Source organism: Anopheles funestus, chromosome X, assembly GCF_943734845.2.
Source record: "Anopheles funestus chromosome X, idAnoFuneDA-416_04, whole genome shotgun sequence".
NCBI lineage: Eukaryota > Metazoa > Arthropoda > Insecta > Diptera > Culicidae > Anopheles > Anopheles funestus.
In genome coordinates, this window is record NC_064597.1 from 17,008,291 (window position 1) to 17,027,996 (window position 19,706).

The window sequence follows — 19,706 nt, forward strand, 5'->3', positions numbered from 1 at the left end:
GTACACGCTTGTCCCATGCCCACTAAACATGTGAATAACAACTCTTTTTGGTTAATTAATTCAATGCGAATGAGTCGTTATACGGAGCCAACTCGTTTAACGACTCATTTCGATATCATGAAACACGTGCACAACGCAAACCTTGTACAAACGTATAAGTAATATTATCGTTATTTAACTCAATCATGAGTGTTTTCATGTTAAAAAGAATAAATGAGTGAGTTGAAATGGAATCGTGTTCATTTACTCTTTTCGTACTCGACTCATGAGTCTCCCTTTCTTCTTGGCTTAACGACCTCTAAGGGCATATCGGCCATTTCTGGTTTAATAGACTTATTTTTACCACGTAGTCGCCCAAGTAGCCAAATTAATAAAAATGCAACCATAACACTGCTTGCAGGCTGCTTAACGATAAAACGAACCTTGCCCGAAACTTGGGGTCGTTTAAACTGCACATCGTACTCGATGGAACTGTGGAGCTTGTTATTGGTCGCTTAATGGTTCGCTATGGAACCATAAGGTCCATCAGTAAGCACACGGTGCTTGTTGCATGTTCCATTTTTGATATTCATAGACCATCTCATTTTGTTGCCATTGAACAAATGTTGCCGCAACATATTCATAGACCCGGGCCTAAAGCTTATAGACAGGTGTTTAGGATTTGCCAAGTACTAAAAATTATTCATTTATTTGCTGAAAACCCGTTTTAAAACGCGTCGATGCGACCAAAAATATAAACCAACATTTGGTTGACATTTGATTTGACGTTATTTTCTAAATGTTGCCAGCAACTTTCATAGACCAACGCGTTGGCAACATGTTGCGAAACAATGTTACCCGCAACAACATTAGACCAAGCCCTTAGCAGAATATTCAGTCCTGCATACGGGGGTTCGGTTCGGATGGGATTTGATATTCGTTCTTGTCGTGTAGAGACCGGTGAAGGTACCATCTCTACCACCGCACTTCCACCGTTATTTGTAATATCTTTATTTTACACTTTTCCAAGCTTGATCGTATTTTTTATTAAACAATTTTTTTTTACATAGGACACTTTAAGACCAGTAAAGGGCCGATTACATTATGTACTTTTGCTTGGTTTTTACCATGGTAGAATGTGTCAAAATAACTTCAAACTGCACAATTTGACAGAAAACACCAAGGCTCATGTGTAATCGCAATCTTGGAACAAAGTTGGCTTTTTCTATGCTACGACACGGTGACAGAATCTACACAGGACAAACCGAATGTTTTTTACCAAGCCTTGGTAGAATCTGTCACATCGATTTTGACACATTCTACCATGGTAAAAACCAAGCAAAAGTACATAATGTAATCGGCCCTTAACGCAGAGAAGTTGCTTGAACGAAAAAAAATCTTTTCTTTATCTTTTGTATTCACCTTGAAAAATGAATATGTGACAACTGAGGAATAAAGTTCATATGATAAACAGAATGTACTGTCAAATTAGAAAATTTGTGTATTTATGGAGGCGCCTATCCCGCACATCATCGCACTGGTTAAAAACTATACCTATTTGTATTCCTATTTGCACCGGGCTTACACAATTATTATCTTCATGTTGATAAATCGATAGTTTCAGTACATTCAACCTTACCAACATCCTCGATTATCAGTGTATTCGTGACCTAATGTCCGATTGTTTTGCTTGCAATTGTACAAAACTATTCAAGCTTATGGGGCATATGGCCTTAGCTGCCGGTCCTTAGACTACCGCGATTTTCTGTAGATTACTTTAAGGCCTACAAAGACACAGTTGTTCCGAAGAAAAGGAAGAAGAGCTATATCAACTATCAGAACACAGCCATATTGTTTATATTTTTCTGGTACATTAAAATGAAGGTCGTTATTGGGTCAAACAAAACAAAACTTGCCTACAAAGCCTAGTGAGTTTGAGATTGTTTATACTGGCGCAGCAAAAATTGTACCATATCCATTAATCTTGTTAATGTACGATTTACAGTGCGGTGTAAAAGGAAGAGGGGAATAAGTTTTTAATAGGTCCGGCGTCCGGTATTCATAAAAGCTACATCTGCTCTGACTTGGAGGAAAAAGTGGTAAGTATTAAGATATAATAAATCAATATATATCTACATAGTTTGCTATACATTTCTAGTTTTTAAGGTAGTGTCGTTGCCTCGATGAAATTATAAGAAACCACTCAAACAAACAGAGTAGCGAAAACATCACTCAATAATGATAAATAGTTAAATCTAGTAAGTCTGGCCCGTATGAGAAGTTATAAACATTTCTTAAAAAATATTGTGTTTATGTTGTGAAAAGAGTTAGACATTTTCATTCTATTTTCAATGATGCGGGAATCCATCGCGGAACCATTAGAAAACAAAGATGGCGTACCAATTCAGTAATGTTGCCGCTGTGTGCGCGCTTCCACGCACATCACTGCATACCGCACCCATACACAGTTGCAAATGGTCGCTGTGGTGAAACTTGTTAACGCGGCTTGAAACATGAGCGACATGAATGATGAGGTCATAATACCAACACCACTATACGATGTATACCATTTGCGACCACGCGATACCCATACACGCGTTTTTCGGTCGCAAGCAGCTTATGCAGCATTCGGAATCGCAAAAGACGTGAGCTTCTTACAGTGAATTGCATAGCTAGTTTTACATTGAAATGGTGTGCCTGCGTAGTCAATATTGGGTGGAAATTTAGTTCAACAACCATTAAATGGTAGGAAGTATAAGTCGTACGTATCGGAAAACATTAAACACTTGGAAACAAATTTTCCACAAGAGTATGTTGCTGTCAAGCTGCGAGCCAAGCATTGAGCATATAATTTACTTTACAACGAATATTGTGCGTTATTTACTATCTCCCGATGTATTTGAAGCTCCAAATGAAGGTGTAAAGAATGTAAAACCAGTATAATTGTGAAGAAACTTCAAATGTTTTGTTTATCACCAAGGACATGGCGATGGTGACAAAAGTACACTTTCATATAGTTTTGCACAGCGTAATTATTCATTACGAGACGCTATGTGCTAGATGAAAATAACAACCATTGTGTATAAGCTGTATTTTTTTACTTTAAAAAAATCTAATTAATTATCTTGTAATGACACAATTGATAGAGATATGAACTGTAGGAAAAAATACAAATGGTGGACACCAGGGAACCCAACCTAACCTTAAATTTATGTTGTTTACATTGTGTCATTTTATGTTTTGCTTCTATTATTGGGTATTTTTCTTTTGTTTATGTTATACAAAGCAAAATAGTCTTGAGTTAGTTGAGATTTTCTGTTGGACTCAACGTTTTATCAAACATTGGATTGTCGAATTTGACTTTTTCATTAGTTTTCGAAGTGTATTGCATATAAAAGACCTTGTTGGAGGCCAGAGGTTAATAAAGGCTTACGAATATAGGCTTTCTTATTGTGGTTTTAATTTTTTATAAAGGATTATGATTTTTTCTAGAAGATATAGATATTTCCCCGAATATATTTGCTGTTAAACGGAACCGAATAAATCGGCGTGTATCGAGTTTGTGTTGACACATACCGAATATGTGTTCGAATGTGTATCTTACCTTATGTGTGTGTGTTTGTGTGAACATTATTTGGTGCTCAAATCAATGATTTAAAAAATCGTCCGTTCAATTACCAATTATATTTGTTTTGAAATTTGCAGTTTTTTTTACAAATCATTTTCCGTAATACATGTGATTTTTAGTGAAAAATATGTATAGCGGTTAAAATTGTAAAAAATAACACGTACAGTAGTGATTGCTTGTGGTGGTTCTTTGCTTAAAGTTTGGTTGGTATGTTCTAGAGTGTAGATATGTTAAATATACAAGCCGGTGGGCTCGGATGCAGTACACGAGATCTTTTGAGCCGGCCCGGAAAAAAATAGCGGGAACTTAATTTGTTGCACAAATCAACCAAAAACTAAATTATGACCAGATAAACGTTTGTAATGCGAATAGCTAGCTTTTTTTAAACAACACTGTAATGTTGTTAACACATCATAATGGTATAAGAGACGAAATTGAAAAATCTGCAGCACGATCGAGGGTCATACTTTCCGTGTTGCGCCCTAGTTTGGAGTTGTGTGCGTTTTGCTCAATAATCAAATACGATATTTACAGATTCTATTATGTATACGTTTATGTATGTGCTAATAGAAGGCGACAGATTGCGTAGGAAAAACAACCAGAAGTGTAGAAACTTGGCGTATTAGCTAAATTTCATTCCTAAATTTGATGGTTAGAAGATAGCTACTGTAATGTTTAATTTATTGAACAACGAAGGTTATAATGACGAATAATGTAACAACAAAAGTTTTGTTCTTAATTACAAAAAAGGGTTGTTTTGCTAGTTATGTAGGTAACATTCACCTACATTTTCATTCAGATGGCATGAAAGACACAAATACCTGCACCACCATACTAGCGCAGTACGGCGTGCGTTTACACTGCCATCGCTAGTACTTTACCGGTTTTTCCATCGTTCAGCGCTGAGTTTATGAAGAACGCATTGGCCGAACAAGCGCTCTCAAAATCAACGAGCATTTTATGTTCTGATGCAAATTATTCGTGCCTCATACAACTATTGTCGAAGTGGGGATAACGCACAGCCCTTGGTAACAGTGGAACAGCGGAAGAAGCATGAAACAGTTTACAATCGTTGGATCATGCATGGCTTGATTTCAGTTCCTTTAATCGTTCACACATACATGTGCGTGAAGGCAACTGTTTCACCGTCAGCGAAGTGTTGAGTTCTATGCTTGTCAATTGTTTTTCTTTCCTTCCGTGTCTGGCAACCGCGTGGTGCGCGTTTTAAGAAAGCTTTGCCTGCTTAGTTTTGCTTGATTGTTTACGGACTTTTGCTGTGAAAATTAAATGATTCTACAAAGGATTGTGGAATGGTAGTAACAGTTGCACGTAACAGTATCAGACATTAGTTGAAGTATTATACAATTTCGATGAAATGTTCTGCGTCCGGCAGTGAGTTGTGATCGTGAATACGCATGAATGTGGTACAGCCGTAATATGATCGACCAGAGTTATTGAAGTCCTTCCTCACCGATCAATAATTAGATGCTCCGGCCCTAACAGCCGCTTCGATCAAGCAACACAGACTTCAGGTGTGTATAAATTAATTGGTATAAACATACGTTTGTTTCCAAGCAACATCTTCCTTCATGGCTTTCTTGGAAACATTATTCAACCGACTACGGAACAAAAATCCAATGAGGGAGTATGGCTGGCAGATGAGTGTTTTGTTTGCTCTTCTAAATACGCCTGTTGTGTAGGATAGTTTTGAAACGTTAAAACTTAGTTCAAATCGAAAGTATTTCCGGCAAATCATACTATGGAAACGTTTATTTGTTTTTTTCCGTGCAAAAAATAATCAAGTGTCCAACCCTCTATCGAAATTAAAACAATATTATCTATATAAAAGCAATATAAACACACTCACACGCTCAAAGCGCACACATTCTATACACACACACACATGCACATGTGTGTGCATGGTGGTTAGTTTTATTCTTTTGGTTAACCAGTTTAACTAGTTTGGATTATACGACAGTCAAGAAAGCTTCGGAGCATTTCGAAAGAAGAACATCGTATTGTTCAGCTACTGTAGCGATAACATTAGCTTGAAATTTGATGAAATTCGTGCCAATCAAAGTTTTCAATGCGCATATCGGTGTATGAGTGTGTGTGTGTGTGCGTGTAGCCGCGCTTGCGTGCGTAGATACTTCTGTTTGTATTTTGAAGCAGTCTTTATATGACATTGAAAATTAAAAATTAAACATAAACATATTCCGTAGGAAAACGTTCGGAATGTAAAGAACGCGAAATAATTTACCTAGCAAATGTACCGAAATGTGCTAACCTTTTACATTACAAAACAATTTGTCACATTTTCCAGCTGCATGTTAGGTTGCCTGTGCGTGCATGAGCTCATAGTCATTGTTTATTTCATTCCCACACTGAGCGCGTTTCTTTTCCACGCGCTAGTGAGTATAGGGAAAAAGGTTTTCTTATTCTTTTGCACGCGCTATCGCAGTAGCGTGTTTATATGTATATGGTGTTTGCGACTGTACGGGCGTATGTAGACGTGAGCGGCTTTGCCTTTCCGTGGAGCGGATAGGAAAAATATAAACAAACAAAAATAGTACCATTTGTTATCCGAGCTGTGGGGGCAGTGCGTTGTGAGAGATCTAACACACATGCAATTACAATTGCTTGAATTATAAACATGGTGAATAAATGTGTTACGTGATGAGGGCTTTTTGCGAATTTCTTTGTTTAATTTTTCTATTTTCAATTCGCACCGGTTCTTTTTTCCAACATTTGTGCATATGTGTTTTTGCGGCCTCATACACATTGACGTATTCAGAATGTTTTTTGGTATCTTAAGTTTTGCTTTACTTTTTTTTTGTACGTTTTTAAAAAATGTTTTTCCATAAGACATTATTACAGGAAAGTTGCATTCTAAAAGATGTGGTTGATTTATTCCGATCAATATACTGATAGGAATGATAATTTTTTTAAGTTATATTTTTTAGAATGATCTCTAACGATGAAACCCTTATCTACTTGGATAACGTTTAACGTTATTGGATTATCCGGGTGCGTCTCTTAAATAAGGCGTGAACAATTTTCTTCTTAGTATATTTTTATACGAATTATTGGTTCATGTTTTTTTTCGTCTGTTATGTAGCAGATTAAATATCTCTCGATGTACTTGAAATTCTAAAGTCATACATACCGAAATACTTTAAATTTGGTTAAGATAACATTCCGTGCCGGTGGCCCGAACCGGATGGGAATTGGTAAAACGCCGCTATCGAACGAATGACACAATAACATTGGAATATAACGCTGCTTTCGAACATGAAATAAAAAAAAACATGCAAATATTTCTTGTGGATGTGGTTTGCAAGTGTTCATAAATAAATTTGTTTTATTACAAACAAAACTACACTTACTAAAGCATATAACTTTTGCTTGATGTAAACACATCGAGCAGTTTTTTTCTAGCAGCCTTTCCCCTCCCCAACGTCAGTTTCAGTGTGTGCAGCACGACAGCAGTGCGTATACCTTCTCTGCATTGTGTGTCAGTGTACTTGTCAGTCGTGTTGTGAGTGCTGAACCGTACGCATTCTCTGCCAGTTGGTTACCGTTGTACGCTTCTGATGACATAAGTGCGCTCCAGCTCGGGTTTTCACGTACTGGTTCTTCAGTGCCTTTGGAAGTAGCGAACATAAGTCTGGATTAAAATATACAGTGCGAACGTGTATCGGGTGGGAGACATTTACAAGCAGCAGTAAAGAAAAGTGTACTTTTGTTGCCATGCTGTTTTCTGTAGTGCATTTGTGATATTACTCTGTCAGAGTATTGGTTCGAGTTGCGTTCACGTAAAACATGAAAATTAAGTGACCTTTAATGATTTTGGTTTTGTCGAATTTTATTATTCGAAGGCGGTTTATCAAAAATTGATACGCAAAAAAAAAACCGGTACAAATAACAACAATCAACTATAGTAAAAAAACAATATTTTACAATACTGGAGAACGCATTAAAAGGTTATACCAACACTCACTCACACGTAAGTTTGCACGCACACTACTATGTATAAGCATGGGCAAAAATTAAAAGCATCTTTGCGTGCGTAAAAGCACCCGGGAAACAATCGAGATGGTGCCAAATGCCTCGGACGTTCGCTATCTGTTGCCTTGTGAGCGGTACGAAAACCAATACCACTGTTTAAAAGCGGTTTTTGGTACTAGATATGTACATATATGTATCTCGCGAGACGTGTAAACTTTTGTTAAAGAAGCTGTAAAAACGTGGTGAAACAGCTGCGTATTGAAACACTTTATTTTATGAATAATGTGTTTAAATCAATAACACTATTTGTTCTTCGATTTTCCAACACTGAAGAAAGTGTTTAAAAGTTGTTCTACAATATTTTTTTAATGTTTTGTTTGGTAATGTTGACAATATTAAAATTTTGAACAAAATCGTTCAGTAACCAGGTCAGGAAAAGGAATGAAGTAAAAAAAACAGAATGCAAGGGTAAAATTTTTGGAACGTGTGAGCCAGAAATCCAAAGAAAAAAATTTTCTCACTGATTTGGAACATCGGCTATAATTCTTCTGTGTATGTATGTTTATGCATAGAGAGGATATGTTTTCGGTATAGAAGAACGTGTTTGTGCATGTGCGAGACACCCGGCAAAGTAGAATAATAAAAATGTGCTGAGCATATAATTTATTTTGGAATTCCGAATTGTTGGCATCATCACTACCAAACAAAACACACGGCTCAGATTATCGCATGGCATCACAAGCTTTACGTACAAAGCGGTTGATGGTTTTACTTTTTTTCGCGAAACCACGCAAGCGATATGTGACATTTTGTTATGTATAATCAGCCTTGAAGTTTGTATGGTTGTTTAACTTTTTTTCTGGCACACTATCATAATGTTTACTATACACATCACAACACATTTCAACGTACCACCCTGTACCGGCTGGTCAATGGAAAGTCAGATGAAATGGAAGAAGCAAATCAACTTGCGAGACGTACAATATTCCCGACACTCTCGTGCGTAAGTTTGCTTGAGTCAAAGTGTGAATTAATGGACTCTTCTGAAAAATGTGTAACTTAATTTTTCTTCCTAAAATCGCAGAAACCACCTTTGAATTGCAGCAATTTTCCACTTTAGTTAATATTTGAGTAAATATTATAGTATAGTAAATATTAACGTAAATAAATATAATAACGGAAAAAAATTCCGTTTAACCCCAAATGAAAAGAAATATGAAAATAAAGTTCTTTATGAGAAATAAAATAATATTCCAAAAACAAGGTCAATACAATTGAACACATCACATAACAATCTCAGTCTTACTCTAACATACTATAATTATATTGTTAGCTTTTTGTAAGTCAGCAGATCATGATTGAGATTGACTGAGCAGAAAACAGTTAAAACATATAAAAGAAACATGTGCCTATATGGTGGTGTATGTGATAAACGTTGTTGGTTCCACACGACAGGAACGTGAATCCCACCTGGACTTACTATCCGGCTACGTGGTATAATAAGTCTAATAAGCTAAAAATGGCCTACATAACCTTAAAAGTTGTTAAGCCAAAAAGAAGAATGTGTCAGCACTCACCCCACAATGGTGAAACATTCTATATGGAATTGTTCTGCAAAGCTAGATTTATTATATCTGTCATTTTCTTTATCTAAATCTGATAGTTGATCAAAAACAAAAATAAGAAAACAAAATCAAATTTTACATGAGTATGGCTAAATATTGGACGCGTTAAAATATGTGGTTTTGCATGTACGTGTTAGTAAAGCTTTGTGCGTTCGAGTCTGCATTTTGATGTTTTAGGATTTATTCTATGTGCACTTTGACGTTAGCTATATGATACGGTAGCAAAGAAATGAGAAACATATGGTGCAGCTTTGTTCATGTTCGTTGTTAAGAGATGAAAGGGACCCAAGGAGCACAAAGTCTCTCTAATTCGGCAAACAACAACAAACATGTTCGTTGTTGACTTACGTCATGTTGCATATGAAATCAGCAATTATTTCCATGGCTTGTGTTTTTAAACTCAGAAAATGACGATATTTGATTATAATGCAATTGCACGATTAAAAAAAAAAAGCGAAACTTTAAATTTAACTCCCCGATAAGCTCAACGCCGAAGCATTTAGGTATTTTCAACTACGCAAAAACCCGGAAAGCAGGCTAACCACCCTGTGTTAGTACATTTTGTTGACCCTGTTCACGTTGTTTGTTCTGACAAACAAAAAGCGAATGACAGCGAACAGAGGGCCCTGTTGCGACGTTCCATTGACATTTGTTTTGCACGTTCATTGGTTAATTTCAGGGCATGAAAAGTGTACTGAAAAAAAGAATACACGCAGCCAGTGATGTTCTTGTGCAAGTTAGAAAACGTGCTTGTGTGTTAAAATCAATCAACACCTTTTCCCATTTAGGTAAAGGGAGTTTAATGAATTGGAACCAACACACATAAAGGTGCACTGTGTTTTTTCGGTATTCGGTAGTGTAGGAAATTAAAAATATGTTCTAGTACAATTTAAGTTGTAATATTCGTATGTACGCATGCGCGTCACATATTCGTATTTTTCCACTGGAACGCAAAATCAATTGGATATACCTCACCGTCAACAATTGGTTTCGCGGCGATGGTAGCAATTTCGACTAGCGATGTTGTTTAGTAGCGGCATATCATTGTTAGGGTTTACGTTTTTTCAACCTACTGCGCAATAAGTTCGAAAATCTTCAAGCTAGCTAGCGTATAGTTCGTAAATGTAAACAGAAAATAAACAACAACTTTTTACATTAATTGAAAAAAAAAAACATTTGCATTTAAAGCAATCATACCACCAGCTTGCAGGGTAGTTTAAATCTTAACAAACGTGAAGCTTGTTGTATTTGCTGTAAGAAATGTGTATTTTTAAGCCCCAGGTTTTTTTTCAATTTTATAATGCTATTTGTTGTTATGATTTAATGTGCTTCTTTTAAATAAATCTGAAACTGAATAATCTTACATTTTTTCTCTTCTATTTGTTTCTTTGCAGTTGTTGCTGAAGTGAATTTGGACTGTGAGTTCAGCTGGATAGGGTAGGACTGGTTGGTCTATCCCATCAATCGTAATTTTATCATAGAGCTAAAGAGGTTGTGTGTATATGTATGTGTTTTATGAGGAGGTACCAAATTCTTGGGCATTTTAACGTTTCGGAGATAATTTTATATTTTCCTGTTTCTGTATAACAGTGTGCGTTTGAATAGCAAATACATACTATATAAACATCTAAATCCCTATTAGGTGCAATACCTGTAGCGGTTCAAAGTGTTGGTAGATAGTTTCCGGTGACGGTGTTAAAGGACGATGCGAAACACTGGTTCCACGTCCTGGACTATTTATATTGCACCGTACTGTTTAGCAAACAACAGCGACAAGTAGTGGTATTGAGGAATAATAGCGTGTTGCTGCCTCTATTACGATTGTAGTGCAAAAGTGTGTGTGTTTGTGTGAGTGTTTCTACTATGTCGAGCGCAACCCAGGACTGCATACCGCCGCGCGGTAACCCAGAAATGAAGATTATTAAGCAAGAAACACAACAATCAATCAGCCAAACCGATCCAAACGATTCTTCCTCCGGAAGCAACAGCAGCAGTGTTGCCCAACATTTGGCCGGCGGCGCTGGCCAGGGCACTTCGTCCACCTATCAAAAACCAGCCTCCTCAAGCAACAACCATACAGCGAATTCACATCGCTCAAGACGCACGTCAACGTCTTCACCTGTGTCTTCGCCGTCGCCGACGCTACCGACAGCGTCGGCAAAACTAAGCAACGGTGCTGGCAAGACCACTTCGTCTTCCACGACCGTCTCTGCCAGTATGGGAACAACCGGTACTGCTACTAGGGTGGTATCTGCTCCCGCTCCCGCAACTAGCGGGGAGCCGAGTGGGATAGGTTTATCAGGTACTAACACGGCAAATTATCACAACTTCATTGGACGACTTATCAGCAAAGACAACATGCTGCTAATAAGCGAAGACGTGATCGAAGTCGGCCGCAACTCGTCAAAGTCTCAGGTGGACTTCCATGTTGGCAAGAACAGTTTCATTTCCCGCAAGCACTTCATCATTCAGCACGATATGAATGACGAGTTTACACTCTTCTGTTTGAGCAAGAATGGTGTGTTCATCGACAATGTGTTTCATCGAAAGAGCGGTGAGCCGTACAAACTACCAAAACTGTAAGATACTAAAAAGTCCCGCGACTCAATACGTGTATGGATCGTTCAGATTAAAACAACTACTTTCTCGTTACTCTTTTGCAGATGCAGCATTCGTTTTCCAAGTACAAACATTAAGATCCAGTTCGAAAACTTAATCGATCAGGCCAACAGTGGCATACTGATCGATCTAAACGAACACACGCCAGTTAAAATCGGTACCGGAGCGATGGGTGGTATTCCGTTGCACGCTGGTTCCATATCCAGCGCTTCGATCGGTGGCATGTCCCAGGGAGCCACCGGTGGCAGCAGCAGTGGTGTCAACCATAGCAACGCGTTGGGTCTTGGTAGCAGCGGTGGCAGCCAGCACCACTACCATAATCGTGGTGGCAAATCACCATCTTCTAGTGTGATTTATGCGCCGCTAAAAATTTCGATTCCCTCCGAGCATGGTGCTGCTGGTACTGTTGGTTTGCTCGGTGATGTATCGCGTGGTTCCGCTCGAAGTGGCACCGCTGGCGGTGGACGGGGCAGCGACATGCACGGTATAGGCGGTAGTGGTTATCCATCACCAACCGGTACCATCAGTGCTGCAAACAGTTGCCCAACTAGTCCGCGACAAAACGTGCACGAATTTGCCCAGTACAGCAGCAACCACCACCATCATCAGCACAGCGCCGCTAACGTAGTCAGCAACAACAACAACAATAACTATTCCGTAAGTTACTTTTGTTCGATGTTCTGGGTTGGCACATCTGAAAACAAGAAGATCCGCTAATGTTTGTATTCTGTATCGTAGGAATTTCAAGCCCCGGCTACACAATCATTGGAAAGTGATAAGCCACCGTACAGTTACGCGCAACTGATCGTTCAAGCTATCTCGGCATCACCAGAAAAACAATTGACGCTTTCGGGGATTTATTCATTCATTTCGAAAAATTATCCATACTATCGAACTGGTGCGAATAAAGGATGGCAGAATTCTATACGGCACAATTTGAGCTTGAATCGGTAAGCAACCCAAAACCAATACAGTTGGCACTAAGTAGTATTTTTAATTTCATTTTCATGTTTAACATTGCTACATTAACAAATCATCCCTTTGGTTTAAAGTTTAAAAAATCCATATTCTCAGAGATTTATCGTAAACAAACCTTAAAAGAAATCAGTAAATCTTTACATGTACGCACATTTGCAAATTTTATTGACTAAAACGTGAATAGAGCATTAAATGTATCCTAAAAATCCACGTAAACAATTAAAATAATAATTTTCCATTCATTCCAATCTTTTTACTGAGTGAACGAGATTCGCACAATAAAATTATTAATGATCATTCTTCCGCACGCCAACCGTACGGCGACGATTCAGTTTGCCGACTACACATACGAATGCGTTTTACTCGTATTGAAGCTGTCAGTAATACACGCACCAACACATTGAATCTCTTGTTTGTTATCCTGGACGTTTGCATGAATCAACTTAGGACGAATTTTTTGGCGTTTTACATGGCATCGGGCAACTTCGGTTCTGGTTCGTGTGTGTAACTGTGACGTATGCAGACGTCTATTTTCTTGTAATATTTTTCTGTGGTTGTGTGCAGATACCTCAACGATTTTTTATGCACGGCAACTTTGTAAACGCAAATGAATGGGAAAGAGGAAGCAAAAAATTCAAATCTTTTGAACAACAGTGCATTGTATCGAGCTTGGACTGATTCTGAGGCCCTTAAATTGCTGGCGCTTACGATCGTCGAGTTTGTTTTTTTGCTTTTTATCATTTAATTTTTGTGGAATGTTTTAGCAAGAAAGTGTAAAAGAACTGCAACGGCGGTTACACAGCGACTCATGATGTGTCAACAATCCATGAAGTCATACAAAATAAATTAACAAATATTTGTGATACACAAATCACGAAGTGAAAGAGGATACCAAAATCTTTTACTAAACGTAATATCATTGCAATTCATTGACAAACATGCAGAATAATGAAATCGTAAACTAACTTACTCAATTTAAATGTTAAACTCTAATGTGCTGGAAATTTCCCTCTCTTTTCGTCACGCTATACAGATACTTCATCAAGGTACCGCGATCACAAGACGAACCTGGTAAAGGTAGTTTCTGGAGGATAGATCCCTCAAGTGAACTAAAGCTCATCGATCAAAGCTACAGAAAACGACGTCAACGTGGTTCGCAGTGCTTTCGTTCGCCGTTTGGCATGCCTCGTTCGGCACCGGTTTCACCAAGCTACACCGACAACTCGCGTGAAGGTTCACCAATTAACGAGGAGTTACTTATGTCGGCTCCTGGTTCTCCCGGGCAAAATAATAGCGGCTATTCTGCCAATAATCACGATGGTATGCGTTTGGGTTTAAGCTGAATGGTTTTAGAGATATATTTATATGTCTTATCCTTTGTACATTCGCAGGTTCTCAACAGTCTTCTTACCAGAACCAATACACGGCATACGCGAGTGCCGAGCATCAACAGCAAGAGGTTTACGAGGAAGATGAGCAGCTCGAATATGAAAGTGATGATTATGAACCGGGAAGCAAACGTCAAAAGATGTAACTTTCTTCTATCTTAAAGAAAGTTTTCTAAACTGGTTCAACGCGCGAATGTATTTTGGCAAGAAAAAACACGTTGGTTGTTTTTTCTTTCGGTTCAGTGAAGCTCGTTATTGTTTATTCATATATCTATGCATATAAGATCGCTCCCAACTAAAAACGGACAACTTGCAATTTCAGCGTCGCGCAGCTTCAATGCTTTTGTTTTCAATCACACATAGTAACAATTGGTGATTCTCTTTTAGCATCCAGATTCCATAAAGCAGTCCTTCGTTTAAATTACGTTGTCGAAAGGGACGGCAAAATCGCGTTGCTAGTAAGTAAGCAATCGTGTTCACAATTGATGGTTACAACAAAGCATTGAAACTCGCTCGTCGACAAAATTTTAAGTTATCCCATTTTGTGTGGCAGCGGCTCTATGTGTAATTTTCAATGCACACGATATGGAACCTATGAGTGTTCCAACATAATTCACATTAGCTTGTAAAATAAAAGGAAAAGAGAAGAAAAGTAGTAATTTACTTTGTGGGTATGCTACACCAACTCAGCTTCGGTTTCGTAAACAGTTTTTAAATACTTCACGATCGATCACGCACACGATCGTTTGCAGCTTACTTGCTTTTTGATGATTTTACACAGTAAGAAATACCTATTAAGGTTTCTGAAAACAAAAACCGACAAATTGTGAAACTTATTGACACATCTGTACCACGAATGAATGTTCTACCTATTGTGTTTATTTTATAATATTTTTTTATTACAGTTCTATCATATTAAACATGAATTTCATGCAAAATGCATAAGTTTATTGATGATTGAATTGATTCCAGCAAATATGGAAAACCAAAATCAACCAACGTAACGTCACTGATCATGTAGCTTATAACACACATTATCGTTCATTTCCTACGAGACACGCGTTTTTTTCCCTCCCGTGTAGGCAAACTTCAACAAGGTTTTAAAAATTCCCAGCATCCTTATTTTATCACTTTGTTCACATATACCAGCTTAATGTTTTTTTTAAACATTTGGGAGAGTCATTAGCCATAGTAAAGTGCTGCATACAGTGAAGAAAAAGAAAATCATAATATGAGGAAAATTGAAGGAAAAACAAAAAAAACCTCTGCTGCATTTTCGGAAGAAAAAAAAAATATAAGAAAGGGCGAGGTAAAAAGTGAGGGACACTTTAGCTTTGATCATCCAAAAGTAAGATTATATAGTTTCGCTTTGTTAATAATATCAGCACTAGATTCAATGTCAAATTTGGTGGCATTATTAGCGCTGCCATCAGCAAAGTGTTTATTTAAAAATGAAATAAATAAAGAATCTATGCTTTGTCGGAGAGAATTAATACGCGTTGAGACGGATGAGGAAAAATGATGTTAGAAACACATTTTTATGTGATTGTAATAAGTCATATGAGAGTCTCCTAACCTGTGGTGAGGAGTTCGTGCACGCGTGTGTGTGTGTGTGTGTTTGTTTGTTTGTCATGCTCCTGCCGGAGTGAAACAAGTGGATGTTTTATGTTGATCAACAAATAAGGCAATGTAAGGGAACGTTTACGCCACGCGATTTATAGCATGGCTTTTTGTTCTGAAGCAGGGTAGAAATAAATGAAGGAATGTAGCTTTATGCTTTTGGATCATGGTACCCCGTATCGTAAATCTACACATCCCCGCCGGATAAGGAGAAGGAATCATTTATAAAACCTAACGAATTGTAATTATCGTGAAACAGAAAATAAGAAATTATATATAGAGTAAAATTAGTGTAACAAAAGAAGTAAACAAAAAAAATGTCAGTCGCAGTAGTAAGTGTAGCTGTAAGCCACATTTTCCATCCCTTCCACTCCACCACCCTCATTGCCCCCTTATACCTTTTATACATAGCCGTATCCTGCATCGATGCTTGCAAGCGTCACACCGTCCCATTAGCTTACAACCAACTCGTTTTACTAACCCCGTTTACTATTCCTTATGATTTTCCTATTCATCCGGTCCTACACCTAGAACCATATGCATAGCTTTTAGTATGTTTTTAGGGAGAATTTAAACTTAAAATCACTGTTCTCCTGCATGTTGCTTGCAAACGAGCATTAGCACGAAAACAGGAGAACGTCTTTACGTCTCTAGCAAACGATAAGGTTTAGCACAGATTGGGTAAAGCCCGCAAGAAAAACAAATCATAGTTTGGATTATTATTGTCGAATCGCGCCATTGCTATGGCATCGAAAATAAAACATCATTTGTGAACATAAACTCATTTATACACTTAACATAGTGACAGATAAACTGCTACCCGTGTTGCGCATATCTGATGAAACGTATAATCTAAAACAGAACGTTTTATGTTCGGCAAAGCGCAGCAAATGAGCTGCTTTGTCGCGCAAATGTTTTCGTTTGTTCATTGAAATCGTTTAGACCAACTGCGTAGTTAGCAGGATTATTTCTCTGAAAATAATTCAGAATCGGAACGTAGTGCGAAACAAAACAAAATTATGCAAAAAGAAGAAGAAAAAAATAATACAACAAAAATACATTCAATTGTATGTTGCACGAGACAAACGCTATCAGTCGGCAGAAAGTTCGCGCAGGAGACGTTAATGTATAGAGAATAAAAAATAAGGCCATTCGTTTGAGACGTTAATTCATACTTAGATGTATTCTGTAAGAATGTCAAAAAATTGTCAGCATAGAGAAAAAAAAGAAAAATACAAATTTGAACTAAATCAATCAGATTGATTTGAAGTGTTGTACGGAAGTATGCTTTAATGTGACAAAAATTTGCAATGCTGTAAAAAATGCAGTACACTTATGCACCTGTCTGTAAAAAACGGATTAATATCAAGTATCAATTGTTCTTTTGTTTTCTTTTTTGAAGCACATTATTTGCACTATCAAACACAAAAAACGTTGAGTAGATAGATGCCAAGAAATCAATTTTGAGTGTGTATTAGATCGATGCTTACCGCACTCATATAGTTTTGTGTTGGAGAATAAGGCAAACCCGTAATGACATGTTACAGGAAAACATTGATGCACAACACAGAGCCCTTGGCATGATTTTCATTTAATCGGTATTGGAATCGGGTTATGCTAAAATGTTCTATTTTGCTAATCAAAGTGACTATAAGTTCAGTTTGGTAGATGCGATGCTTTAACAAATTTGCATCTACAGTTTGTTGGTTGAGCATTTAAGAGCAGATAATATATGGCGCTTAGATGTAATAAGTTGAGTAGAGTTGTAAATGGTCTTGGGATAGAGAACGGACATCGGAAGTAACATTTATACGCCTAGAGTCACTGTTAAACATATGTTGGAACTGCTAAAGAGCAATTTCATTCATTTGAAATTTCACAGAGAATATGTTTATGATAGATGCATCAACAAACCAGTCTAAAACTACCTAGCCAAATTCGATAAAACGGCAATATTGTTGAAATGCCATCAAATGGGACCTGCATACAGCTCATCCTATCTCACAAGTGTTGCAATTGGCGTAAAACGTTTTTTTTGTGTTTTTTTTGTATATTGCTCTGGAAGATAGGTTCAGGTTTATGACGGAAGTTAGCCAAAAAGCGATCATAAACGAAAAGCTCATTTAAAATCCTCGGCATGAACAAAAACCGACTGGCATAGTAACAAAGCAAGGATTTTGAATAAGAACTTAAAGAGATGTATTTATTCAGAGTTAAAGTGGGTTGTCTGTCATCCAAGTAAGATTGTACGTTCCTGTCCATAAACACATAGGTGAAAGATAATTGTAAATGGATGTGTACATAAGTCATGTTTACATTTCAACGATTTGCATGCTTATATGTACAAGTAAATGGGAATCTTATCTATATATATAATTGTATATAAATGTGTGTTTTATTGTACCTATCTAAAACATGCTGGATTTAAAACAAAAAAAACATAAATTGGAAAAAAAAACTCTGACGATTTTAGCTAATTGAGTCGACAAAAACAACAAACAATCGTGCACGACGTTACAACGGTTTTTCTTTATTTTCCTTTTTAAACGTTGAAGAAGTGACATCACTTTCGTAATGAAAATTGGACAGAATTTTAGAATCCTTGACGTCCTTTATACGGTACGTATCTTTTGTTTAATATACAGATAATAAACTAAAAGAGTTTCTGCTGTGTCCGAATTGTTTTCTTCTAGTGGTCATTCAAAGCTTTAATCGACATCATATTATTTTATACCGCTTTGCTTTTGACTTTCTAAATCTATTTCTTATATAAGAAAGGAAGAAGTACATCAATGAGTTCTAATATTGATATCTCGAAAATTAACACTCCATTATTTCTATGAAACAAAATTCGTACAGATCACATGGAATCAGTAGTACTGATAGGGATTTCAAAGGAGTCAGCCTTTGTTGCCTCAGGAACTGAAACTACTGTTAGTGTCTTGCTGTTATTGTTATAGCTTCTCTGACATGATTTACCCTACTTCAAGTTTTTTTGGTCCACGCCTGGATTCAACCATCCAATTTTTCCACTTTCGTCAGGATATCCGGTGGTAGTGCATATGACAACCATACGTCACTTGAAAACCAACTAAGTTTAGGTCCTGTGTCCGCAATGGCATACCAGATGAGGTATTAGTTAACATCCTGAACCTTATTTATTCTTTACAAAATATCGTACGAACGATTTTATGCTTTTATGGTCATTCAAGAATCCTAGTAATTGGAAAAAAGCAGTAACCCTGTTATCAAGGTCAAAATGTACGTGTTCACCGAGTCGTGAGCATTCCTAACCAAGTGTTTTGGTATAATAAAAGTATTTTCAAAATTTAATATCACACTCGAAAAAAAAACGCAAAACCTTCCTTTTTCATAAATAAGAATAAAGGTAAACAAACATGACACTAAACATTACATTTTTAACTGTCAAATAACCTGAAAAAGAAATAGACAGATTTTTCTTTTCGTTTTTCCCTGAATTTCATGCGATAATTTTTTTCAGATGAGACTTATCGACAATAACATCATTGTCTGGGCTGTTTTGCAAAAAAAAAAGCAACGAAAGCGAAAGCTTGTGTGCTGCGTATTTGTTGTATGCGTTTGAGTTTTGTTTTGCAAGTAAAGCCTGGAAGTAGGTTATTATTATTATTGCAATTGTATGATCATTTAAATTTTTTTTTAAGTTTCTTTCACAAAAAATGTTCCCACAACCTTGTTATGTGTTCGATATAAATACACGAAACCTGCACGGAAAGTTTTGACTATAGTGATTAATTCACGCTCCATTTTAAATTAAATTTCTGTTAAATCATCACAAAATCTACCTCGATTTGCTTTCCTGATTGAACAATCATCTGCAGT

The 19,706-nt window shown here is 37.1% G+C and overlaps 1 protein-coding gene across 11 annotated transcripts; it reads left to right on the plus strand.

Annotated features, from left to right (window-relative positions):
• Positions 1-1,471: 1,471 nt before the first annotated feature.
• On the plus strand, positions 1,472-17,099 carry LOC125774924 (forkhead box protein K1-like). Of its 11 annotated transcripts, XM_049445303.1 has the most exons (7): positions 1,472-1,907; positions 1,985-2,078; positions 10,635-11,819; positions 11,904-12,516; positions 12,598-12,809; positions 13,871-14,157; positions 14,229-17,099. In XM_049445303.1, exons 3-7 carry the CDS (start codon positions 11,104-11,106, stop codon positions 14,369-14,371), a joined length of 1,971 nt encoding a protein of 656 aa, XP_049301260.1. In that variant the 5' UTR covers positions 1,472-1,907; positions 1,985-2,078; positions 10,635-11,103; the 3' UTR covers positions 14,372-17,099. The 11 variants fall into 11 exon arrangements, with proteins under 11 accessions (XP_049301260.1, XP_049301254.1, XP_049301272.1 ...); XM_049445297.1 differs by having other exon boundaries at positions 1,472-2,078; XM_049445315.1 differs by lacking the exons at positions 1,472-1,907; positions 1,985-2,078 and adding an exon at positions 2,138-2,740.
• The last annotated feature ends 2,607 nt before the right edge of the window (positions 17,100-19,706 follow it).

Coding starts and splice junctions, on each gene's coding strand:
- LOC125774924 (XM_049445297.1), top strand. CDS start 11,104: ATGTCGAGCGCAACCCAGGACTGCATACCGCCGCGCGGTAACCCAGAA. Junction 12,517..12,597: donor ACAACAACAATAACTATTCC/GTAAGTTACTTT, acceptor TCTGTATCGTAG/GAATTTCAAGCCCCGGCTAC. Junction 12,810..13,870: donor CACAATTTGAGCTTGAATCG/GTAAGCAACCCA, acceptor CACGCTATACAG/ATACTTCATCAAGGTACCGC.